We start from the raw sequence: 25201 nt of genomic DNA on the forward strand, positions 1-25201 counted from the left end.
ATTTTTTTAAAAATAATCTGTATTGCCAAACACTTCTTGCCCAACATGGTCATTCCTATATTCCTTCTTGAAGCTCCACTAGCATTCACTTCTTAATAGGTAAGGAGTAATAATTACATTTATGTTAAAATTGTGACCCTATGGGCTGATGTATAATGATTAAACAAAACATTTGGTGAACAACAGCACACTAACAACCTATGTCTAGAAAAGCAATTAGAAGGCATAATTCCTGCTCAAATGAAAAGCCCAACATATGTAACCAAATTATTCAGTCTCTTTGAGTTCAGTACCTGGATAGTTAAATCATTAAAGATGATACATTATTCCATCGTTTTAATTATTATAATATATAAATTCAACATTATAAATATGGACCTGGTCTCTGCTGACTCATCACTGAGTAGAAGTTTGCTTCTAGAACAGCAGAAATTTAGCTTGAAGTGGAGAAAACAGCTAAGGGAGAAGAATAAAGGCACTTTAAAAGCACTGATGAGTTCTCTGTTTAAGTTTTGAAATAATTGTAGAGATCAAAATGTGATATGCACACCTGGAAACATAAGATTAAACTAGCTAAACATGCACAGGACAGATCTCATGACTGATCCTTATCATTAGTTGTGTGAGACAGGTAAGATATTTATGCTTCTTTTTGTTTTGAACCTAATATATGCAATGTACTGCATGCCTATGTTAGGGTGTAGTGCACTACCTCTTTATACCAGTAATCCCTTAGTCCCACAATATGTCAGTGTTTAACAAAGGGAATCTTGAATTGCCCTTGGAAACCAACTGATACAGCCATGTAGCAGTGGTGACACATGGGCATACAGTTTTCAAGGTAAGTGTTCTTACAACGGCATTAGTCATGTTTGGGGGGGGGGGAGAAGGGCTCTTCTTTCAGCACAGATGGAGAAGGAAGCTGCACTGACTGCTCCCCTAGTTAGCTTGTTATTTTGTTAGAAATCTGGAGGCTGTCGGGAGGGTCAGAAGATGAAGATGCCTGTCTTGAATAGGGGTTCATAGCTGTGAGGGTGACAACCTAGAAAACTAAAAGTCAACCCAACACATCCAAGTCAAGTGTCTTGCGTACCCTTAAGCTTGAAGATTCATGCTTGCATCAGTAGAGAAAGAAATATTGAATATAAATATATTTTTACATAGGGATACTAAAGCACCTGCTTATCACCACAAAACTGTTCTGCAAACTGCTGGCAGCAGTATGTAGCCTGTGTTTCCCACAAGCAGCAAAGCACTTATTCTCAAACAAAACAAAGTACATGCAGCTGTATTGTGGGTGTACAAAACTCTCAGAACACACATATTTTGACTTTTGTTCAAAACACTAAGGAAATAGCTGTTTTGAAGTCAGCATATTTCAAGCTCAGAACTAAGTTTGTAGAGATTCTCAGTCGTCCAGGTCATGGTTGTCTCAAAGGTGGCCACTGGACTTTCTTGTTTTTTTTCTTTTGAAGACGTTACGCTATACAATTTGGGGTGAACACTCTTTGAATGATATGGGAGTAGGAATGGATTTCCAGAGGAAAAATTGCAGACTACAGGAACCAATAGAACTACTCAGGTGACCCTGAGGATACAGATAAACCTCCAAGTGCTTCAATGACACTCTACAAGGATACAAATGACCAGCTTTCTGCAAGGAATGTACATCCTTCCATTCCCCACTATCCTGCCAGAGCTGAAGAAGCTTCTTGGATGAGAAGCAAAACATCTTCAAAAGAAGAAGAAAGTCCCAATGTCTCGTGAAAAAGCATTTTTGGAAGAATATTTAGCACACTTTTACCAGCTCCCCAATAAAATGTGATGATAAGTCCTCTTCATTATTCCATCTTGTAAGACAAGATGGTGAACTATCCTGGAGGAATAATGAAACTGAAAGAGCAGAACAATGAAAAAATATGTAATTAGGAGCATAATTTGTTGCTACTTGGACTCCTTTGCAAGGAATGAGAAGGTTCATTATTTTTCATGAATTAATTATATCTATAATCTATTAAACCAGTTAGAACTGGTTTCCAAAGCAGCTTGCAATTAAAATATACAAAAAGATACATATCTCCATCATAAAATATATAGTTATGTTTTTTAATCCTAGAAGTAGCTGACTTCATCTTGATTCAAGGGCCTTCACATAGAACAGATGGAAGATCTGCAGCTGAATTCAAGGGCTGCCTCAGATAATTTTATTATTCTTAGTTATTATGTTAGCATTACAACCTAGCTTTGTAGGTAGAGGTAGAATAAAAGAATTTTCAAATTTGAGGTGGCAGATTGATGCGTCTTGATCTGTCTACAGGATTGATATTTCAAACCACCTTTTCTCAATTCCTAAAGACAAGGTCAGTCTAATTTATTCTTTGTGTTTTTCGCAATAATAGGCTTTTGAGAAGAAAATTCTGCAGGTGCAAAAAACCAAGCAGAAAAAATTCAAATATGACTATAAATACACATATTTTTTTCTAAAATGGATTTTTTCTAAAATGGATTTTTATTTCCAAGGTATTGATAGGTCATTGATAACAATTTGAGCAATTGGGTTTAAAGGAATAAAGCCATTCAAACTATGTACTCTCTATGTAAGGAAAAATGTTGACAAGGATTTGAGAATTTGGGGGAAAAAAGTTTTGCTATCCAATTACATGTATTAAGATTTCCAAATTCAAGGAGGAAGCTGGTTTTTGTAATTTTCTTGTTCACATTGAACTGTCCCGTAGTGTTACAAGGATTCTCCTGCTTTCTGGGACAGATTGGCGTGGCATGGTGTCTGTGTGTATGCATGTGTGCATGCGCATATATGCATGCTTGTGTTGCAATAGTGGGTTACAGATCCCGGAACAGGCCCGGCGTCGCCCATATGGATGTGTACGGTGCATGAGTACATGTGCATGGCACGCGCATGCACTGTAGCTGCCAGTGATGCTTCCGTAAGCCTCCGTGACGCTCGAGCTGCTCGTCAGAGTATCATACAGGCGCTGTATGTGCCATGTGCATGTGCAGAAGCGCAGAAGGCTTTAAAGGACAGGTAAGGAGCTCAGGTGGGCGAGTGGGCCCTCTGGAGCACCGGAACAGAACGGTACCTGGTGCTCCAGGCAGGCTCCGGTACGCTCGTACTGGGGTGTACTGCAACCCACCACTGATGTGTTGACTATAAAATTTCTGGAAATCTACTCTCACTCTGATAAAATGAGCATCTACTGGCCAAAGAGCCTTTTCTTTGCAGAGAGACACCATTAACAGTTTCCATTTAGTTTATCTTCTCTATTTTTAGCATGTGAATATATATCCAACTTGTGAAATCAAAGCCAGTAGTTAAGGGAGGTTATACAGTGACTGCTATTAAAGGGACACCCAGTCCTATTCCTTTCTGTATAATGTTTGTTTATACCTCTTGTGTTTGTATTTAAAAATTGCTGAAAATAATTACTGAGATATAATACTATCTGTCTAGATATTTGCTTTTTAAAAAAAATATTGATAATCTTTTGAGATTTAAAATCCAAAGAAAGAGTGAAACCTTGTGGGTGCTGCCAGATAAGCATCTTTTAATACCAAATTCTGTGTAATAAAGATTTTACAGATCAGGCTCATTCAACTGCCACTCATTCAGCAATTGTTCAAACTTATGACTGGTCCTCATACTTACATTGATCACAGCATCGCCACAGTTATGTAATCATCATTTGCAACCTTCTTTAATGGCTTCCTGTTACCAAATCAATGAGGAAACAAGTGGAAGGTTACAAATGGTGATCATGTGGCATCATCACTTAACAACACACAGTCATTTGCTTAATGATGACAACTGGAAGTGCCAAAGTTTCTGTTGCTGTGGAACAATCATAGGACCGCATTGCTTAGCTATGGAAATTCCAATCCAAATTAAGTGAGGTCTGTCTTTCTTTTTTGCCTTATAGGGATCCTGCCTGTGTACCACAACATGTTTGCACTAATGAATGAGGTTGACCGATGTTGGTACCCTCCAAATTACACCTTCCAAATAGATGGATCAACTACTGTCACTGTACTCTACCGAATAAGGTAATGCTAATTGTGGTTTAATTGGAAGTAAATGGAGTGAAATTGCAGTGTTTTGTTCCTGAAAACAAAGCTAATATTTCTGGAGAAGGTTTGAGTCAGAATTTGATTTTACTTATGTATCATCTTAAAGGACTTTTTTCAGTCATATGTAAAGAAAGAACTTTAATCAGAGAATCACAGATGTCAGTTAATGGTTTCTTTAATCTGAGTTTCTAATATGTCGGCATAAATAAGCATTAACAGGAATGCTGAATTGTCACCAGTTTATCAAATACTTAGGAGCTGAGAGCTTGGCTCCACAAGGAAATAACAGCCAATTGCTAGCCATCAACACACCAATCAACCTATAGGAAGACTCACAGAACAGCCCAAAACATGTATTTCAGTAGAGAGAAATTCCCTGAAGATGGGCTCCAGCACAAGTCTGAAAGCTCGGATGAGTAAATCTCTGGTCCCAGTGATTGGCCCAAATTTGATCTGATAAATAAGAGTATTTCATACAATGAGCAGTAATTTTTTTAGCCCTTTACTGACAATCTTGAACAACAGAATCACTCATAGATTTTACAGCAGCATGGCTGATAAAGATTCTGTGAAACCCTGGGAACTTAATTTCATCCACCTTGAAATAGTTTAAGAGTGTCAGGATCAGTGCCCAATGCAAGCCTTTTCCTTAGTTGAAGGATATAGAGCATGGGTGTAAAACTTGCCACATGTTTTTGCAGAGCTGGGTTGGGCGCGGCCTGCATGTGATGCATCTGGCCCACGGGCTGCCAGTTTGACATTCCTGATATAGAGGATTTGCTTTGGTAGCACAGTAGATAGAATGCAGTACTGCAAGCTAACTCACTGCTCACTCCAGGAGTTCAATTCTGAGTAGCTCAAGATTGTCTCAGCCTTCTATCTTAGAATAACTTAGAATAACATTATTGTCACTTTGAATGTACACTAATCGGCATACATTAAAATGAAATTTCATTGCAAGCAGCTCTCAAAGGGTCTCCACCTCTAATATGCACTACATAAACATGACAAGATAAATAAATACATACAAAATCATGCATGTACCCACATATACTATATGACATGGAGAAACAACACAGTCTAGTTCGGAAGTATACATATACATGGCGATAGAAACAAAACTTGCGAGTTTACCACATGGATGGCATAGGGAACAAAGCTATTACAGAATCTGCAAGTCCTGCTAGAAATACTTTGAAACCTCCTCCCAGTGGGGAGCAACAGAAACAGACCATAAAATGGGTGTGTGGGGTCTCTAACAGTGCTTTGCGCTCTAAGCACATAGCGCTTATAAGCAGTATCCTGAATAACAGGAAGCCAGCTTCCTATAATCTTCTCAGCTGTCCTTACCACTCTCTGAATGGACTTTGAGGCACTGCTGTCACCAAACCAGTCATACAGTTTGTTAAAACACTCTCAATTGTGCCACTATAAAAGTGGCCAGGCTAGAAGGAGAAAGACGTGCTCTCTTCATCTGATGCAGGAAGTGCAGATACTGGTTTGCATGCTTCACTAAGGATGATGTGTAGAGAGACCAGTTCAGATTGTTAGTTATCTGCACCCCCAGATATTTAATACTGTTGGCCACCTCTACAGCTGCATCCTTGATACTGAGTGGAGTATGACCATGCAAGCTCTTTCTAAAATCTACAATCTCCTTTGCTTTATTAACATTTAGAACCAGGTTACTTTTATTTCACCAATTCAACAGAACCTTTACATCTTCCCTATATGCATCTTCATTTTTGTCCTGAATAAGAACCATCACTGCCATGTCATCTGCATACTTCACAATATGATTTGTAGCAGGTTTGGCATAGCAGTCATGGGTCATCAAGGTGAACAGTAGCAGACTCGAGACACAGCCCTATGGGGACTCAACGAGATGGAGTTGGAGACTTTTCTTCCATCTCGCGCAAACTGAGGTCTATCAATAAGGAAATCCAGTATCCAATTACATAAGGGAGAATTAAAGCCTAATAGGTCGAGTTTGTTCACCAAATGCTGAGGAATAATTGTGTTGAACGCCAAACTAAAATCAATAAACAGAATTCACACATAAGTATTCTCCTCCTCCAGGTGTGACCAGCTAAGATGAAGCATAGAAAAATGCATCATCTATAGAGCGGTACTTCCAATAGGCAACTGTAATGAGTGAAATGTAGAAGAGGGGAAAAAATAACGTACTATGTCTATAACAGTGTTTCTTTAAAAAAAATTCCCTCAGCATCCCTTTTAGTTTTTTAAAATTATATTTACTGTAAATTTGCTTCACCGCTTTTCATGATTATTTAATAGGATTTTGATATTGTACTATTTTTCAACATAGACTGCAAATAATTCTGATTTTGAGTACCTCTGAGAGGATCCTGGAGGATCTCCAGGAGTCCTAGGACCACATTTTAAGAAACTTAGCCTAGAACATTGAATCGTGCCACAACGTAATTCAGGTTGTGATACAAGAAGGATGACGTACAGAATGTGAAGAGGCACTTGTTCATTGTCAAAAACGGCAGTTCTTTTAGTATGTTAGAATTTCCATCATTATACTGTAGAACTAGCCTCTGAGCAAGCAAAGTGCAGATTGAAGAGTCACACTGCAGATATATTTATTTATTTGTACCCCGCCTTTATTATTATTCAGATCTGAAAAATAATTTTGAGGTAATGCAAGTAGTTGCCACAAACTACAAGAGTGGTTATTGGACATTCCCACATCATAGTGCCTGCATGATGATTGGTCTTTGGTCTCATGCATAAGTGAAATTATTCTGTTCCTTATCAAATAGCTGATATGGAAACAATATACTTTTTCTTCACAGCTTTATAATGTAACCCAATAGCAGTTGTGAGGAAATTTTATTCTCCAATTCTAGACTCTAGAATTAAATTGATGTACATCAGCAGTTGTACCATGCTTAATAGCTTTATCTAGAGAACTGCTGGTACTTCTGCCATCTCTTCTCAAAAGCTATATGCAGTGACCATAGTGTGTTTCAAAAGTCTGATCTTCAGAGTTGACTACATTTAGCATAAGAATTTATATTATAGTTGGTTGCATAGTGTGTGTGTGTGTGTAATTAAAATTCTTACCAGAGGCTTCACTCTGAATCAGATTTCCTCCCATTAATTATCAGTCTTTATCTTAGTGGCTTGATTGACAATTATTTGTCAGTTGACGAAGTTACTAGCTAAATGCCAATTTAAGCAAAAATAGTTATTTCAAATTGAAAAGTAATTTGACACATATCGATATTAAATTACTGCTTGGTTTAGTAAAAAAAATGTTAAAATTGTGGTGTGAATATTGTTCTCATGAGTTTTGAGGAGCGCCCACATTTATGAATTTTACTTAAAAAAATTTAGAGGTAACAATTTAAAAATATAAAAGCATTTTGATTGACTGACAGAATAACATACATACTCAAACCCCAAATTTCATCTCATTTAGAGCTTAGTAACTGTATTCTGCAAAAAAGTAAAAACTTTAATATGTTCCAAACTGTTTCCATACAGATTTTATTTCCCACACTGGTATTGTAGCAGTAATATACGAGCATATCGGTATGGCGTTTCTCGAAGTGCAGAGAGTCCCATCCTTGATGATATTGTCATGTGTTACCTATTTGCTCAGGTAAAAATTGTTAACTTGTTAGATAGGTCTATAGCTATTTACTCCTAGATTGATTATGCTTATATTGCTTATCTAAAAACACTTGAAATGTTCTAGCTTTCAGTATAGCAAAATTGAGAGTAGCATCAAAATACTGCTGAATCTTATGAAAGATTTTTCAAGTTACAGTAAAAGTAACCCATAATGAAACACTGATCCTGAGTTCTCACTCTTGTTTTTGATTCAGTGGCGAGAAGATTTTGTCCATGGGTGGGTAAAAATGGCTGTGACTCATGAAACACAGGAAGAATGTCTTGGAATGGCTGTCCTGGATATGATGAGAATGGCCAAAGAAAAGGACCAAACTCCATTAGCCATTTACAATTCTGTAAGGTAATTATTTTTTGAAATGGTACATGAATCGCCTATACATCATATGTAAAAGTACATTCTCATTCTCATATATATTATCTAGATAGAGCACTGCAATTCATATCTAAGTATTGGTATTAGGTGGCAAAGGTTAATGCCTCTGCTATAGATGACAGTAAAGTTAAAGGCGTGATGACAAAGAGTTGTATCAAGGGGAATTTTTTCTCCTTTCTATCATGATCTTTTTTTAACAAAAAATATGCATATCCATTAGGTTTAGAACAATAACTGTTTCTGAACCTATTTGTCTGAACCTGTTTGTCACAACTGGTAGTTGAGGTTTTCAGATCTGTTGGCAGAAACCCCAAACTGTAATTGTGCAAACAGAAATGAAATTCTTTCTTCCTTTTGCGCATGCGCATGAATGCACGCACATACACACACACACCACCCATCCCAGCATTGCATAGTCATCTGTCTTAGAGAGTCCTCAAAAATGCAGAAGGAAGGATGGGTGGGAGCTCTATTTTGTTCACACATTGAAGATTAAAATGAATACACACTGCTGTACTTTTCCCTAAAGCTTTCAGTATGTACAACTCTGAAAGATGTGACTGACCTACAGTATGTTATCAGTTTCATCTCCACAGTTCTAAAATGTTCATATTGTCCATTATACTACTTTGGATTGCAGAAAACAGATATTGATTCTATTGCAAGTGTCTTAAATTGTTTTTTATCTATATTTGAATATAGTATATTTCTTCCCCCCCCCCCCCTCCTTAAGTTCTTAGTTTTGTTGGCTGTAGATAGAATATTTGGTGAAACAATTGCTTAGTTGTAAACTCCTTGATTTTTTTCTGTAGAAAAATAACTCTTTTTGAATTGCTCTTAGTGATGTTTGATTGCTCATTTGGTAGTTCTTATATTCACAGCTACAAAATGTTTTTGCCAAAATGCATCAGAGAAAAAATCCAAGATTATCATATTTTAACACGAAAAAGAATAAGGTACAGGTTCCGGAAATTTATTCAGCAATTCAGCCAGTGCAAAGCAACTGGCAGAAATCTGAAACTGAAATATCTCATTAATTTGGAAATCCTCCAGTCTGCCTATTATTCGGAAGTGTTTAAAGTGAAGGATCCTGGAAGAGAACCTTCAAATACAGAATCTTTTGCAACCATCATTATAAGTGGAAATGGCGGGATACAGTATTCCAGAGGAAAACAGAATGCCAGTGAGATGCTTACAGATGAGGTAATATTTGATCATGTTCTTTCATGCTTACTTCAGGAGGAATCTATTAAGATGTACCTGGATGACAGAATGACTTTGCTTTGTCATGAGAATGCATAGTAACTAATTAGAAACAACGCTGTACAGTGATTAAAAATTACGCAGTAGCTAAGTAGATAATTTCCCAGAAGATAATGGGCAGAAGGAAGATTGAAAGCTTTATAAATCTTAGTCGGCACCTGCTTTTTCTCCACAATCTCAGTGATGCAGAAGCTTGATTAATCTTGTGGAGTTCGAGCTATATGTTGCTTCCTAATCTTCATATAGGTCTATGCACACTATAGGCCTACCCACGCTAATGCATATGTAATTTGTCTTAATTTGTGCTGAAAACCAGCAGAATTGTAAACTTGGACTACTTAAGGTTACCAGTATTGTTACTGGAGAGAAAACTGGTTTAGCAATAGAAATTATTGTAAAACCGAAAATGGCATTTTCAACTTTTCACTGTGGTGTTGGTATATAAATTTCCTTTTAATGTTCAGTCTCTTAACGGCAACACCACAACTTTGTATTTCATGAGGTTTTCCTTATATAACTACAGAAGAGAAATATTTGGAAATTGTTTCACCACAATTTGCAGTTGCTGCTTGAGGATGGAGTAATCTTTCAACAGTTTACTCAGATGGATTCCTTCTACTTGTTGAACTTTGGAAATCTTTCCAAAGATTTATTTTTATTTTTTATCATACGGCAATGTTCCAATCCCTATTTCTGCTAGGCTGCAGATGTTGTAAGGGGGAAGGTGGAGGAGGGGTGTTCTCCTGTCCTAAAGGTCTCAGTTATTGCCACATAAACTATCACGTATACTGTATTTATTAGCAGTGGGCACTCTAAAGTATTTGGCAGGTCAGATCTATAAACATTAAATTGGAATTGCATCAAATCTTGATCTAAATATTTAAAATATTTATCTTCCAAAGCAACATTTTTTTTTGTCTTGTTTTTTGCAGGGCATACAAACCTACTGTGATTTTCCTGATATTATAGATGTCACTATTAAGCAAGCAAATCAAGAAAGTTCTGGAGAAAGTAGAATTGTAACCATTCACAAGCAGGACAGCAAGAATCTGGTACTGTAACTAACTTTGGTGACTTTGTATTATGAGTATTAATTGGTCAAATAGATTGGATAATATGCTTTGCATTTTAGCATTACTTTGGTATCTAATGCAGCCATAGAAGGCAATCATATAAATGATTTTTTAAAATGATAGTGTGCAAATTTTCGCTCCACCTCAGTTGGATAACTCTTTTGATAAATGAAATGTTTTCCAGGCTTGTGTCAAATTGTTTGCTGATGCCCTTATAATTGTAGGACTTGAAGTATGTTTTGTTCTGAAAGTTGGTTTTGACATAATAATCAATATGTACTCTAGATATTAATTGCATGTACAGAACACATATTTTTGTCTATAGATAACTATGGGGAATGACTCGTATACTAAAACGTCTTGTATATGTTTGAGATCTAATACACGCTGATGTGGATTTTAAAATCCTGAACTGCCTGGGCCTAAATCAGGGCCCATAACTATTTTCTACACCTATTATATAGCATGTGTCCTCTGAGTGATAGATCGAACGCTGTATTTTTAAAAAAAGAAAGGCGCTAAATCAAAATAAAACTTGATTTCAAGCATATTTAAACCAAGTATAGTTAATTTGAATAGTTCCTTGCTATTGAATAACATCTTATTAGAATCATAAACATCTAATTCAACCTCCTGCTTGGTGAAAGAAGCAAGCAGTTCTTGTGACCTGGTGATTTAAAGTCATTCAAAGTAAAAAACAATGTTTGCAGAGTTTATATCCCAACAGATGTCAGGATAATTAAATGTCCCCATCATTACTACTTTGTGGCTTTTTGAAAGGTATACCTTTCAGTTTGCTTTTGAAAAACATAATCTCTATTTGCTTCTTGACCGGCTAGACTGTAATAGATGCCAATAATACTTAAAATTAAAATTTTAACTAATTTTATAGCAGCTCAAAGGCCACATTCTGTGGTTTTTAGATCTGACTCAAGGTATATTCAGTTTGAGTATTCTTGGTAGTGATCATCAGATTGAACTCTGTGACCTGCTTAAAATCTCTGCCACTTAAAAAAGGTACATACTCCAAAAATATCAGAGGGCCTCAAGGGAGGCTCAAGCAACTGGCAACAGGCAAGTGAATCTTACTATCCCAGTTCATTGAACCCCAGTTTCTGAAATACGCTACAGTACAATATAATTAGCTCACAATACATGACTGTTTCAAAGAATTCTTGCAACTCCGTTTCATAGCTTCCTCACAATTGAAGTTGTGATGGGCATTGATTGGCTGCAAACACATGATCCAAATGCTCACTGCAACTAACTTTTTCCCCATCTCAGAAATGTCTAGAAGCACCATTTGTAAGCTTTCCACTTTAACACTTCTTCCTCTCCTTGAATGCTGTTCCTTGCAAGAAAAAAAAGAGCATGCAGAGCTTGCTAAGGTTTTCAGGGAGGACGCAAGAACTTCATTGCTTCCTCCTTGTGTGTATGACCTTACCATTAACTTGAAACCTGTGGTGAAATCAATGGCTGAAAGGAAGGCAGGCCCACTGGGGAGAGTTAAGAGAAATAAAAAACCTGAATTTTATAGATGGGAGGAAGCATATGAATGCAAACTCTTAGATTTTTATCTGGTTTTCTCACGGGAAAACAGTTTGGCAAGATTCTTGTATTCAGTGAAGTCAATAATAAAGGCAATAAAGGAACCTCTTGACCCAAATCCTGGAGCCACTTTGATTGTTTGCACCTGATAAAATCAGAAATTCAAAACCCAGCTAAGAGGCAATATGCTATGATTACTCAAAAGTTTGTTAATTGTCTTTTTGTGTAGTATATAGATGTTGTTTATGTCTATGTGTCCATTGATGGCTAATTTGTCAGAGTGGCAGTCTTCCAGAAATTTCATAGCATTTTTGGACTGGGCTTGGTTTTGGACTTGGCTTGGGAAATGGTCAGTTTCCCAACTGAAACTATGGTTAAGTCTGTCCATATGTTGTGAAATTAGAGTTTTCATCATGTCTTCGGACTTCTGGTTGCTGTTCATTGATACATTCTGCCAGTCTTCTGCCTGTTTGTTTTATGTAGTGGCTGTTGCAGTCATTACACTGTATGTTGCAGATGATTTCTGGGGTTTTTTTCTGGGGCTGCTGGGTCTTTTGGTTTACTTAGGATGTTTTGAAGGGCTTTAGTTCGCTTTTATGCTATGCTAATTCCAGGTAGTTGTAGTAGTTTGTTGGTTTTTTCTGAGCTATTCTTCATGTATGGCGGTGTTATGCTTTTTAGGGCTTGTGTTGGTTGTTGTGCTGTATTGGGTTTGACTGGTCAAGCACTTTTTGATAAAGTTGTGTGGCTATCCATTTTGTTTGAATATGTTATATAGATGCTCTTTTCTTTTTTCTGTTGTTTAAGGATGAGCAAGGAGCTACAACCCTGAGTTACAAATATTACCCTTAATTGGTTCTCTTTTAAATCTACATTACATTTATGGTGCATTGTTTCCCACAGTATTCAGGAATGAGCAGCACTCAAAGTGAATAAATACATTAAATAGCATTATTCAAAAACATAATGTTAAGATAGAAAACTCATGCTTATTCATCTGAGCGCATAACATTGACCATGCTTTTTTTGTAATTTGCATTTTATTACTTCACATTCTCAACCATATTTTTTCTCTTTGACTTTTACAGGAAGCGGAATTTCATTCATTAAAAGAAGCTCTTTCTTTTGTATCATTAATCGATGGATATTATAGATTAACAGCGGATGCTCATCATTACCTTTGTAAAGAGGTGGCACCTCCTTCAGTTCTTGAAAATATCCAGAGCAATTGCCATGGGCCAATTTCGTAAGTAATACTTTGTTCTAACCTTTATCTTTGGAATGGATAACCTTTTGAACTAGAGGCACATCAGATACTAGGCTAGGCATTTGGGAACACAGTAATCACGGTTTACATTAACCCTCTCACTTGTACACACACCTTGCCTCCATGGTTATAGATGCAATTTGGATGCATCTATATTATATTATATTATAGATGCAACCATATTGAGGAAGAAACTTCTTTCTACCCAAGAAAGCAGACTAAAATAGCTTGGATCTTGCTTTTGTTGTTACTGCTAGCAGTAGGGGAAGTTCAAAAGCAAAAGACATTTTCCTGCAGCTGCCAGTCAGCAAATGTCTGGGACCAGTGTAGTTAGCAGGGAGTCATGCAGATGGGAATTGGAATACTAGGGATCCTGAGTGCTGCAGATAAGAAGGAAGGGAGATAGATGTTCATTTATATCAACTAACTAATCCTTGTTTGTGCCTATGAACAAAGCATTAGTAACAGTTATTTGGATCCCTTTCAACTTGTTTGAATTGATACATAGCTCCATCCAGACTCTCAGATTTTATAAGTTTTTATCTTTGAACACCCGCACTAGTTATTTGAATGATTGTTGTGGAATATGGAAAATTGCTAACAAAAGAAATTACACTTGGTACAGACTACATCTTTCTGTTCCTTTCATAAAGACGAGGAAAAGAATATATCAGAGTAGATATGTATGTGATTCTGTAAAATATGTCCCGGTTCTGAGCAATTTAATATATTAGCATATTCCAGTTAAGGTAATGATGAATTATAAAATCAAATGAGTATTGCATAGGAAAAAGTTCACCATAACAATGTTACTCAGAGAAAGTCTCCATCTTTAGGAAATCGCATTATCTTGATGGAAGACAGAATTTCTTTTTTGTCTAACTGAGGAGGAATAATTCTCTGATTTGTGTCCTAATTTATAGTCTGCCAAATTTCTTCAAACCTCTTCTGAAGCTCCATTTTATTTTAAAATATGTTTAATTATTTTAGTATCTGTTGCGTCCATCCCATTTTGCCCTATTCAATTAAAGATAGCCCTCAAAGGACAACCATTTGTTCAGCAATGGTTTCAAGGTTGTGTCACGGTCCCCAAAACAATTGGCACTGTAGCACCCCCACCATAACATGATCAGAATTTGGGCAGTTGGCAACCTGCCTGTATTTAAAACCGTAGGGATGCTTAATTCCCTCGAACTGTCTACTCTACCTCCCATCCATGCCGTTTTAGCCAGCCCGTTGCTCTTGCCACTCTGTACTTGCTGGCCCTGTCACACTTACTGTACTGTGGTTGCCATCCTTATCATGCTGCATTCACTGGCCCTGCCGACTGTGCAGCCCACAGCTTCACCATCTCCTTCCTGCAACTGCTTCTGAGACACGCCTGGTCTGGCCATTTATGAAGCAGCTGATAGCTATGCTAAACCATGTTCCCAAGGCTGTACCTGCACTTTGTCCAGATCATTTGTAAACTTCTTGAGAAGTTTTGGAGCTTCGCATGGGTCCAGCAAGGCCAGGGGAACACAGCTGGATTGCTGTTGTTAAGCAATGAATTAATGTGACATTACACTACAACCACATTGCTTAGTGGTGGATATTCCTGTCCCAATTGCCATTGTAGCTAATTGTAAATTTTATTTGGTGGCATTCTGCTGGTAAAAGAACAGATCAAGGAAATGGGAAACGATTTTAGCATTTTTTTATTTACTAAAATAAAAATAATGTGGAAAGAGTAGTCAAAGATCAATTAAGAGAAAAGAGGAATTGCCATTTCACTGACAGATTCTTTTTGTGAAAAATCTGCTATATCCCAATATTTTCTGTAATTCAGAAGTGTTTTGGCTTTTTTAATACTTTACTTTTCTTCGTCTTTTTTTTTTCAACAGCATGGACTTTGCAATCAGCAAACTAAAAAAAGCTGGCAATCAGACTGGCTATTATGTTCTTCGTTGCAGTCCAAAAGAGTTTAATAAGTACTTTCTTACCTTTGCTGTGCAGGTTAGTATTAAGGAATCAGATTTCTAACTGCTTTGCTTATGCTTAAGACAAGATTCTAGTTTCTTTTATTTTGGATAACTGTGTGTGTGTGTACATACACACACACATATATACATATACACACACACGTATATGTAGTTATGAAAATTGGCAGCAAATTGGACCAATATTTTATTATTTTTTCCCATTCACTCTCACTGTTAATTCAAGCACCAAATAATATTTAAATTTTTAGAGTTTGGTTGTGATTTATACCCATTTGTGTGAATTTGCCAATAGAACAGTATCTTAGAAAGAGATACAGGAAGTCTCAGGAACTTCTTAGAGGAAATTCTGAAATGGTTTATAAAGATTATTAGCCTCAGTTTTTCCTTCAAAAGACAGAGCACAATATTTATTATTCAAGAGTAACTTATCAAAAAGTGATAGGCTTCTTCATTTGTTAAAAAAGTATATTATTCATAAGTATCTGCAATTTACTTTAAAAGTTATAAATGTTGAAGAACATGCTGCTGATCTTTTCATATATTTAGCCTCTTAAGTTGCCAATTTTTGTGTATTGTTATTGTGATATTTCTAAGAGTGCAAAGCAATTAAAATGATTCATGTTCAGAGCTTGCTTTATAAAAAACCAAAATGTTTTCTATACAAACTTTTTTTTTAAATATGCTAAGGGAACTCTTAGCAGCACAGTTCACTTCCTTTGTATTAAACAAGGCTAAATGTTGAGCTGTGTCAATCCTTTGTTCCAGCAAGATTTGTTGTAGATTAAAACAAAATTAGGCTTGCATTAAATGGCTTTTATAGAGCAAGTAAAACCGACCAGATTTTACACTTTGCATCTATAAATATTAATGTCACGGTAGCTGGATATTCAGAGTAAAAATGAAACATAATTTTGTTCCCTCCACCAACATATTCCATTGTTTGTAATGGAGTTTGTGTGATGAGTGAAAGTTTAAAAAGCTGCAAAGGGACTAGTAATGACTACCATGAGTCATGTCTTACCCAGCCATTCCTTTGCCATAAAATCTTTTCTTTTCTAGTCTCTCCATTTTTTTATTTCACTTGCCCATCCAATATGGCTGCAAGATATATTCCTAGTCCTGATTGCCAAAGTAGAATTATGCATGGCATTCGATTAAATTTACAAAGTTACAAATAAAAGCGTTGAATTGAAGTATCATTTTAAAACTTTCTTTACATTTTGCAGCAAGACGGCATAATTGATTATAAACATTGCTTGATAACAAAAAATGAAAATGGAGAATATAATCTCACTGGAACTAGAAAAAGTTTTACCAATCTTGTGGATTTGTTGAATTGTTATCGTACAGAAACTGTCCGATCGGATAGTATGATTTTCCAATTTACCAGATGCTGCCCTCCAAAGCCAAAAGGTAAGCAATTTGAATGTTGTTTATTGAGGATGATAGTATTGTGTGGCTAACCGAACTAGAGAAATAGCTGTCATTTGAGAAAAATACAGCAACCTACGTTAAACAATAAAAGAGCAGACGTTTTCACAACACGGTTCTCATATGTGTGTGTGTGTGTGTGTGTGTGTGTTGCATTTGTCTTGACACAATACATACATACATACATACATATTTAGCATTTGTGTTGACACTATACACACACACACACACATTCATAAGCACACTCTCCAAAATAGATAGATAGATAGATGGATGGATAGACAGACAGACAGACAGACAGATAGATAGATAGATAGATAGATAGATAGAGGCAGACAGACAGACAGACAGACAAAGACAGAGAGAGAGAGAGACGTGCACACACTAGGATTAATAGACAAGATTAGATAGATGAAATAAGATTTGGATAAAGAGGAAAGAACGGTTGAGGAGCAGTTGCTGTCTTCCTCCTTCACTGCAGAGAACATTTTGCCATGCAGAAGGCTGCTACTTATAATACAATACAAAATACTGAGGCTCCATTTCGCAACCCCCACTCTCCACTGACCGATATAATTAGATCCTTTGGAGTTTGAGAGTCCAGATTAAGTTCCACATTCCTGCAATAAAAGTTATATGTTCCACTCAGTGTCCAGAATGCATGGCACAAGTGATATTTGTGTACACCTATTTGTGTATTTGTGATACATTGGGATTAGGATAAGGAGGAAAGTAATAAAAGAACAGGGACATGGTGCCTCATTGACTAAGACGCTGAACTTGTAGATCAGAAAGGTCAGCAGTTCAGCGGTTTGAATCCCTAGTGCCACATAATGGAATGAGCTCCCATTACTTGTCCCAGGTTCTGCCAACCTAGCAGTTCAAAAGCATGTAAAATGCAAGTAGAAAAATAGGAACCACCTTTGGAGGGAAGGGAGCAGTGTTCGGTGCAGCTTCGGCATTTAGTCATGCCGGCCACATGACCACGGAGGCGTCTTTGGACAGCAGTGGCTGTTTGGTTTTGAAACAGCAATGAGCACTGCCCCCTAGAGTTGGGAATGACTAGCACATATGGGCGAGGGGAACTTTTACCTTTACCTTAGTAAAAGAAGAATGTAAGTTGCTAACCCTAAAATATAGGAAATGTTTAAGTCGTTCCATTCTCCGCTAGAGGATTGTAAAATCTGTTTGGATACTGTGCACTGTTATACAAGCTTGGAGCTGCTGTGCTCTGGGCACTTTGAAAATGCTTCTTGGATGAGAAGTGGAACATCTTCAAAGAAAGGCCAGTTGCCTCTGGAAAAAAAGCACCTTTAGGAGATACGTAATTGTATTTTTATTTTATGGCTGCTTCTTTCCCCATTTTTGTTAGGTCGGAAGTTTTGTTAGGTCGGAGGGGAAGTTAGGTCGAGAGTTGCAATGAGGACCCCACAATTACCCAGTTTTATTAATCAAAATTTAAATAGGAAGCTATGTAAATTTTCATAGACATTTACATAGGCTGAGTGCAGAATATTGTATGTCGTAATTATCAGTTTTTGCTTTGGTTAAAAGTGAAACAAAGCAATATATTGTCTAACGTTTTTTGTTACAAAAATGTAACTAAAATGCAGGGGTTTGTATTTGCATGTTGTTTTTCATTTTTTATTTGTAAATAAGCCATCTCCCATAGACCCTTCTTAACATTCTCTATCAGTGGAAACCATTTATATATTGGGCTAGAAGACAAGCGAGTAAAATATGGTTGTGTGAACTTAACACTCCACTTCTTCTTGCAGATAAGTCGAACCTTCTTGTCTTCAGGAGCAATGGAGATTCTGATATGCCAACATCTCCTACTTTGCAGAGACATAATAATGTCAATCAGATGGTTTTTCACAAAATTCGGAATGAAGATCTTATCTTTGTAAGATTAATACATTAGTATTCTTGTTTTATCAGCACCTTAGAATTAAGTTCAATTAATTTAAATATCCTTGGACTTTTCTTCAGTGGTATGTAGTACTGGAAATAATTTCTACACTATTGCATTTCCCAAAAGCTGGATGTTTATTATGATAAAAGCATATAAATATAAGATGAAAATTGAATTTCATTTACTATGTAAGTACATTGATTAAGAATGTGTTATCATTTCCTTTTTAAGATAGATTTGTGCTTTTGTTAAGCTAAAGATGAGTTCTTGAGCTGTTATTATTACAGCCCTTCCCACCCTCTGTTTATAGTTCTTTGGTGTTAAAAAATGAGGCTATTTAATTTGGTGTCTAAAAATATTTCTATGCTCCAAAGCAGAGTTTCCCAACCTTTCCAACTTTGCAGGGTAGTGGGGACGGGGCAGGGGATGGTTCCAGAAGTGGTGGGTGAGTGCGCTTATGCATGCATCCCCACTTGCATGAGTGGGCATAAGCAGAGGGGGAGCACACACTCCATTGGCATGAGTAGCAGGCACATGCGTCCGTCACTCATGCAAATAGATTGCACGCATGCTTACCCACTCCGCAGCCTGGTTCCAAACAGTTCAAGGCCCAGTAGTGCCTTGCTCCAAAGCAACCTTCTTGTATTAGTGTTTTTTTTAAAATTTTTACACGTTTGATTGTTTTTCAAATGGCCTGAAATGCTTGACTAATCTTTTCCTTTAATCTCAAATTTTGGCTTTTTTGTTTCTTGTAGAATGAAAGCCTTGGACAGGGCACCTTCACTAAAATTTTCAAAGGAGTAAGGAAAGAAGTAGGAGACTATGGTAAATTGTATCAGACTGAAGTCTTGCTGAAAGTTCTGGATAAAACACACAGACATTACTCCGAGGTTTGTATACTCATTTAAAAAGTCCTTCTATCACAATTAATATTAATTTTAAAAAGCTACTTTTTAAGAACTGGCTATGATAATGGTATACAGTGAAACAATAAAAGCATTAAAAAGTATCACAATTGAAAAGAACAACCAAGATGCTAGTCAAATATATTTGTTGATAGCCATTCTTAGTTCAATAAACCTGATGAATTTTCCTTTGTTGAGAAGTATGCAAAGTTACTCACATTTTAGATATACAGTAGGATTTTGAATATCCAAGAGACAAAAATAGATCTGGGTGGCAGCTTTTCTTCTTTCTTCTTCTCCCATGAATGGTTTAAATGAAATAATTTATAAAAAATATACACTTCCATTTCCTGAAGTTGCAGAATTTCAGCTTTTCAGTACTGAATTGGGGTTGGTTTAGAGATTGTACTAAAATATTACACCTACTCTAAATAAAGGTAAAGGTTCCCCTCACACAGATGTGCTAGTTGTTCCCGGCTAAGAATTCTGATAAATTCTACTGTTATGAAGTTGATTATTCCATGAAAATGTTTAAGAAATACCGATTCAATGTCTATGCCAAATAGGAATTAAGATGATTCTGAACCATCAACAGTTAGAAGATAAACTGTGTCAGCTTTTTCCATGCCTTCTGAAAGCAAATGTGTTGAATTTGATAATACAACACAGCTGATAAAAGTTATCTGTGAAATTTTGTCTCACTATAAAAATATTCTGTATCTTGGAATTCAAAAGCAATTTTCTAATGACTGATGTGTTAATTGTTCCCATCTTTGTTTCGTTGAATCTTATTTCTATATAACAGTAAGCCATCTACGGTATGATGACCCAATATGAAGGGCATTCAGATGTTCATCACAAATTTACCTCTTGCCAGTGAATGACACTGTTGTCAGCCCTTTGCTGATAAAACCAGACAGGAAATACAAGAAGATGAACTGATTCTATTTTAATTAACAGAATTTTGCAAGTCTGAAAGTACAGAGTTTCTACTGCCACTTGAACAGTGTGTCCATGGGTGGGATTCAGCCAGTTTGGACGGGTTTGGGCAAACCAGTAGGTCCAACCATCAGCTGAGAGCGAATTGGTTTGCTCCAATAGTCAGTGAACTGGTTATTACACCGGTTGAATCCCACCACTGGGTGGGTCCTTTCTTTCTCTAACTATTAAGCCCTTTGAGATTTCTACCTCTCTTATCTGGTAATTTCCTGGATAGCATCTCATCCTTTCATTTCCCAAGCCCATTGACACATTCCACTACATCTATTATTAAAGTACTTGTTCATGGTGGCAATGAAGTCCTGAAACAAAAATTCTGAGACCAGTTCTGCAGAATTAATTGTGCAACAAGTAGAAGTAGCAGAAGATGGGGAATGAAGTGGTGTGGCAATATAATTGAATTAATTCCAACCAGTTCTTACTTTGACTCACTTTCTAATTGTTATGTTTTTCTTGTAGTCTTTCTTTGAAGCAGCAAGCATGATGAGTCAGCTTTCTTACAAACATTTAGTATTAAATTATGGAGTTTGTGTCTGTGGAGAAGAAAGTGAGTAAATCCAGTTAATGGTTTGTGCTCTAATTAGAGTTCTTTCTATAGTAGAGATACAATATTTGAATAATGAATAAGGGCAAAAACATGAAATAGTAAAGGTTTTACACTAACCACAATTGTGCAAAACAATTATGTCTTGTCTTGAAAACGGAATAATGCTGTCAAGTCCTTGGTGCTCTCAGAGTTTGATTGCTTTCTTGCAGATGGTCCAATACCAAAGTGGGCAACATCTCAATGCTAGCATTGATTATGTTATCTAATTTAGTAATGAAACCTCTGCAAGAAAATAATCAGGCTGAGCTGCAAAGGTTCTATTGGTACATAGGAATCCTGCTGGATCAGACCAACCATTCACTTACTTTACTAACAGAACCAAATAAAATATTTCAAGGCAATCACAAGTGTAAGTTGGTAACAGCCCTTCTCTATAGCAGTTGGGTTTCAAAGAATACAACCTGTGATCGGTAGTCATTGATAGCTTCTCTCTTTAGTTGCCCAATCTCCTTTTTAAACTTTTAAAATTAGTGGTCCTCATTATAACAAATAACAATGAATTCTAATATAATGACTATTGTGTGTTTTGAAAGTGTGCATATGTGTGTGTAAGCTATTTTTGATTAAGTGCTTTCTTAATGCCTTTTTGCTTCATGTTGGCGTTCATTTTTGCTTCATTAAAAAATTGAACAGTCTTAGAGAGTGATGGCTAACTTTCTTATGGCGTGCCAAAATTGTGCGCATGCGTGCCCACACCAATTCAATCCTCCTTGTGCCCTACGCATGTGCGTGTGATTCCCTCCCCCCGCATGCACACAAGCCCTTCCCAGGTACGGAGGCTTTCCTGAAGTCTGGGGAGGGCAAAAACGACCCCGCTGGCCCCCTGGAGGCCCTCTGGAAGCCCCCAGGCTTCAGGAAAGACTCTGGAGGCTGGGTAGGGCAAAAAACAGCCCCAATGGGCCAACCAGAAGTTCAGAAATGATCCATTTCTGGCTTCTGAAGCCCCTCCGGGCAAGGCCGTTTTTGTCCTCCCCAGGCTTCATGAAAGCCTCCGGAGGCTTGGGGTGGCTGAAAAACAGGCCCAATAGGCCATGAAGAATCACCTGCCTTCAAGGTGAAAGGATATTGGATAAAAAGTTCATTAAATTGTAGGAAGGGTAGAAAGAAGCACCAAAAACTGACCCAAAGTGAACATTAAGAGGAAATTACAAATTCATGTGGGCAGAACTCATACACCTGTTGTGGTTGTTTCTGCTGAGTATGGAATAAAGAGTCTTGTGTAGCCTATATGTTGGAGAACCTTGAGCTAACACCAGCTTAGTGAAACCATGCCAAGTCAAGATCTGGGAAAATCTGGTGGGTTCTTGTCAGTTAACACATTCGGTTATCATGTCAAGATGTGATAAGCAAGTAGAAACTTGTGGCTAAATTGGTCTGAAGTCGTAATTCACCTTTGCTTATCTAGGATAAGCAAAGGTATTGATTAAACACTTTTTGGTTCATCTACTTTGTTTTTGGTATTGTGGGAAAAAAATTCTGCTTAGTTCTATGAGTCAGCAAAAGGAAATTCACATCTTCCAGTAATGTGTAATAACTACAGGGAGATGAGGTCGTTTTGCTATAATTCAGGTGGTTTAGCTGGCAAAGTACTAGAAAAGATTTGATTACCACCCTAAACCGATAAAAATGTAATATGTGCTGACCTGAATTTAATCTTGCACACATTTGGCATCAGCTTGTGTTGTTAATAATACTGTCCCCAACTTTTTAGAGACAGGATGGAGTTTGAGAAATTAATGAAAGACTATGCTTTATGTATTATATAACATACAGTCATATTAAATGCAGGCAGTTCTCAACTTATAACCATTAATTTAGCAGCCGTTCAAAGTTATAGCGGCATTGCAAAAAGTGGCTTATGACTGGTCCTAACATTTATGACCATTGCAGCATTCCCACATTCATATGATCGCAATTTGGGTGATTGGCAACCAACAAGCATTTATGTCATGTAATCACCATTTGTGACCTTCCCAGCCAGCTTCCAACAAGGTTATTCACTTAACAACTGCCTGGTGTATTTTAACAAGTGCAGTGATTTGCTTAACAATGGTGCATAAAGCTTGTAAAATTGGGCATGACTCACTTAAGAACCACCTTACTTAGCAATGGAAATTCTGACCCCGATTTTAGTTTCAAGTTGAGCATTACCTGTACTTGTATTTGAGAATGCGCCTGAGTACAGTTGTTTTGTCTGGCTACCTAGAAGAAGTTGTGTTCCATATTTTTATAAAGTAGCTTTTTATAATCTCTTCCATTTCCAAGAATCATTTAGTATTAATTACTAAAGTGAGTAAGTGAGAGCTTCAATTTAAGTAATTTACAGTGTATACTGCAGTGCAAAAAAGATTAACTAGTGTGGTAATTAAAAGTTACTGTTTGAATTCCATTCTGTTATTATATATTTCTTATCAGATATTCTGGTTCAGGAGTATGTAAAATTTGGATCACTGGATACTTACTTGAAGAAAAATAAAACTTCTATAAATATTTTGTGGAAATTAGAAGTTGCAAAACAGCTGGCAATGGCAATGCATTTTTTGGTAAGTTTTCATTTTTATTTGTATTGGCAAAAATTATTTTAAGTTTATTCACCATATTTCAGGCTTTTAATTATAATTCAGTTTCATAAACTTCTCATTGTTGGAATATTATTTAGTTATTTGGAATTTGAGTTTGTATTTTTTTCATAACTTGGATATTGCTGATAAATATAGGAAACTGCTTTTTCTAGGATGAGAAATCATGAGTTATGCAGGCCTATCAGCTACTGAATAATGGGGTTAATTTCTCTTTTGGAAATTATGCATTAGTTTGTTTTAGGGCAAATTGTATATTGGGCCAACTTCACCAAGCTCTGACTTTTAGGGTCATGTTTTCCACCATATCCAGGTGAAGGATTTTCACGTCAGCGCACTACATAAATGCACTATATAAAGCTTGGATTGAAATCTTTCTTTTAGCCCATATAGCAAGAAGGGGCCAACTGAGATTTGGAAATAAATCACAGCTTTTTTAGATGTAGTGCATATTAATCAGGCAGTGCAACACAAAATGCAGCAATTTTGTCAGATTTTGCAGCAGCAACCATATCCAGAAAGCATACACAGGTAACTGATTCATCAGGATTCATTATATATAATATAACACATTAAGTAAATATACAATACCATAAGCAGATTTTCCAACGTGGTAGCAAATACAAGCAAACACGGGCAGAGGAGAAAACAGTTTCAGTTCGGAGCAGCAGAATAGTTTAGAGCTCAGCACAGACTCAGAGCTTTAGTACAGAACAGTTGAACTAAGCCACATCCAGGCTCCTTGCTGTCTCCTTGTTGCTCACACAGCAAATACTGTTTCAGTTTCCAACAGCCCTCATTGGCTGACTTAGTTGCTATGCCTATTCATTGGCTGACCTTGTTACCATGTCTTCCAAATTATAAACTCTCATGCACTGACACAGTTGTCTCCTAAACACAATTCCCAGTACTCCCAACACAAAGTGCAACCAGTTGTCTCCTAAATACCTTCCATGCTTCCTGCTAAATTAGATGGTGCCGTTCCCATTTTGGCAAGGTTTAGGAACCACTTACAGAATGTCTTGTTCTCTGGTTTCTGTATTGATATTATAATCATTGGAAAAAGGCTGTTCTAAAACCACTGTGTTCCTATAGTGCAGAGCTCTCCAAATATGTCCAGCTGAGGAATTCTGGGAATTGAAGTGTAGAAGTGTTGAAGTTCCCAGGTTTGGAGATCCCTGCTATATTGGTTGGGAGCTGTCTGGATTGAATCCAGAGGTTTGACATTCTCAGAATAGGAGCCTTGCAGTTGCTGGGGCATTAATATATTAAAAGAGGATAGATAAATTGAAGAAGTTAGAAAAAGTTTTAACCTCCCTTCCCTTTTTATGCCACCTATCTCAAGATCCTAAATATTGTGTAGTGGCATATGTGACCATCAAGCATAACACAGTGGTATATCTCTGAATTAGGATTAGAGAAGAACTGTACATTGTATTACAGTTTTTAAATCTCCTTACGATTAATATTTTTAAATAGTATTTTGAAGTAAACACAGCTTGACTCTGAA

General features: G+C 36.8%; 1 protein-coding gene across 2 annotated transcripts in view; it reads left to right on the top strand.

The window, feature by feature from the left end:
- JAK2 (Janus kinase 2) overlaps positions 1-25201 on the top strand; it is a 67826-nt gene that overhangs the window by 26977 nt on the left and 15648 nt on the right. For both annotated transcript variants that reach the window (XM_087716039.1, XM_087716040.1), the window contains 12 exons: positions 3936-4059; positions 7600-7717; positions 7944-8089; positions 9004-9325; positions 10318-10437; positions 13095-13252; positions 15157-15268; positions 16482-16668; positions 18465-18592; positions 19357-19491; positions 20965-21052; positions 23528-23655. In XM_087716039.1, coding sequence (XP_087572165.1) covers positions 3936-4059; positions 7600-7717; positions 7944-8089; positions 9004-9325; positions 10318-10437; positions 13095-13252; positions 15157-15268; positions 16482-16668; positions 18465-18592; positions 19357-19491; positions 20965-21052; positions 23528-23655 — 1766 coding nt within the window. The remainder of the gene's footprint in view (positions 1-3935; positions 4060-7599; positions 7718-7943; positions 8090-9003; positions 9326-10317; positions 10438-13094; positions 13253-15156; positions 15269-16481; positions 16669-18464; positions 18593-19356; positions 19492-20964; positions 21053-23527; positions 23656-25201) is intronic.

Source organism: Thamnophis sirtalis, unplaced genomic scaffold, assembly GCF_051295495.1.
Source record: "Thamnophis sirtalis isolate CommonGarterSnake01/CBP01778 unplaced genomic scaffold, rThaSir2_p1.2 scaffold_5, whole genome shotgun sequence".
NCBI lineage: Eukaryota > Metazoa > Chordata > Lepidosauria > Squamata > Natricidae > Thamnophis > Thamnophis sirtalis.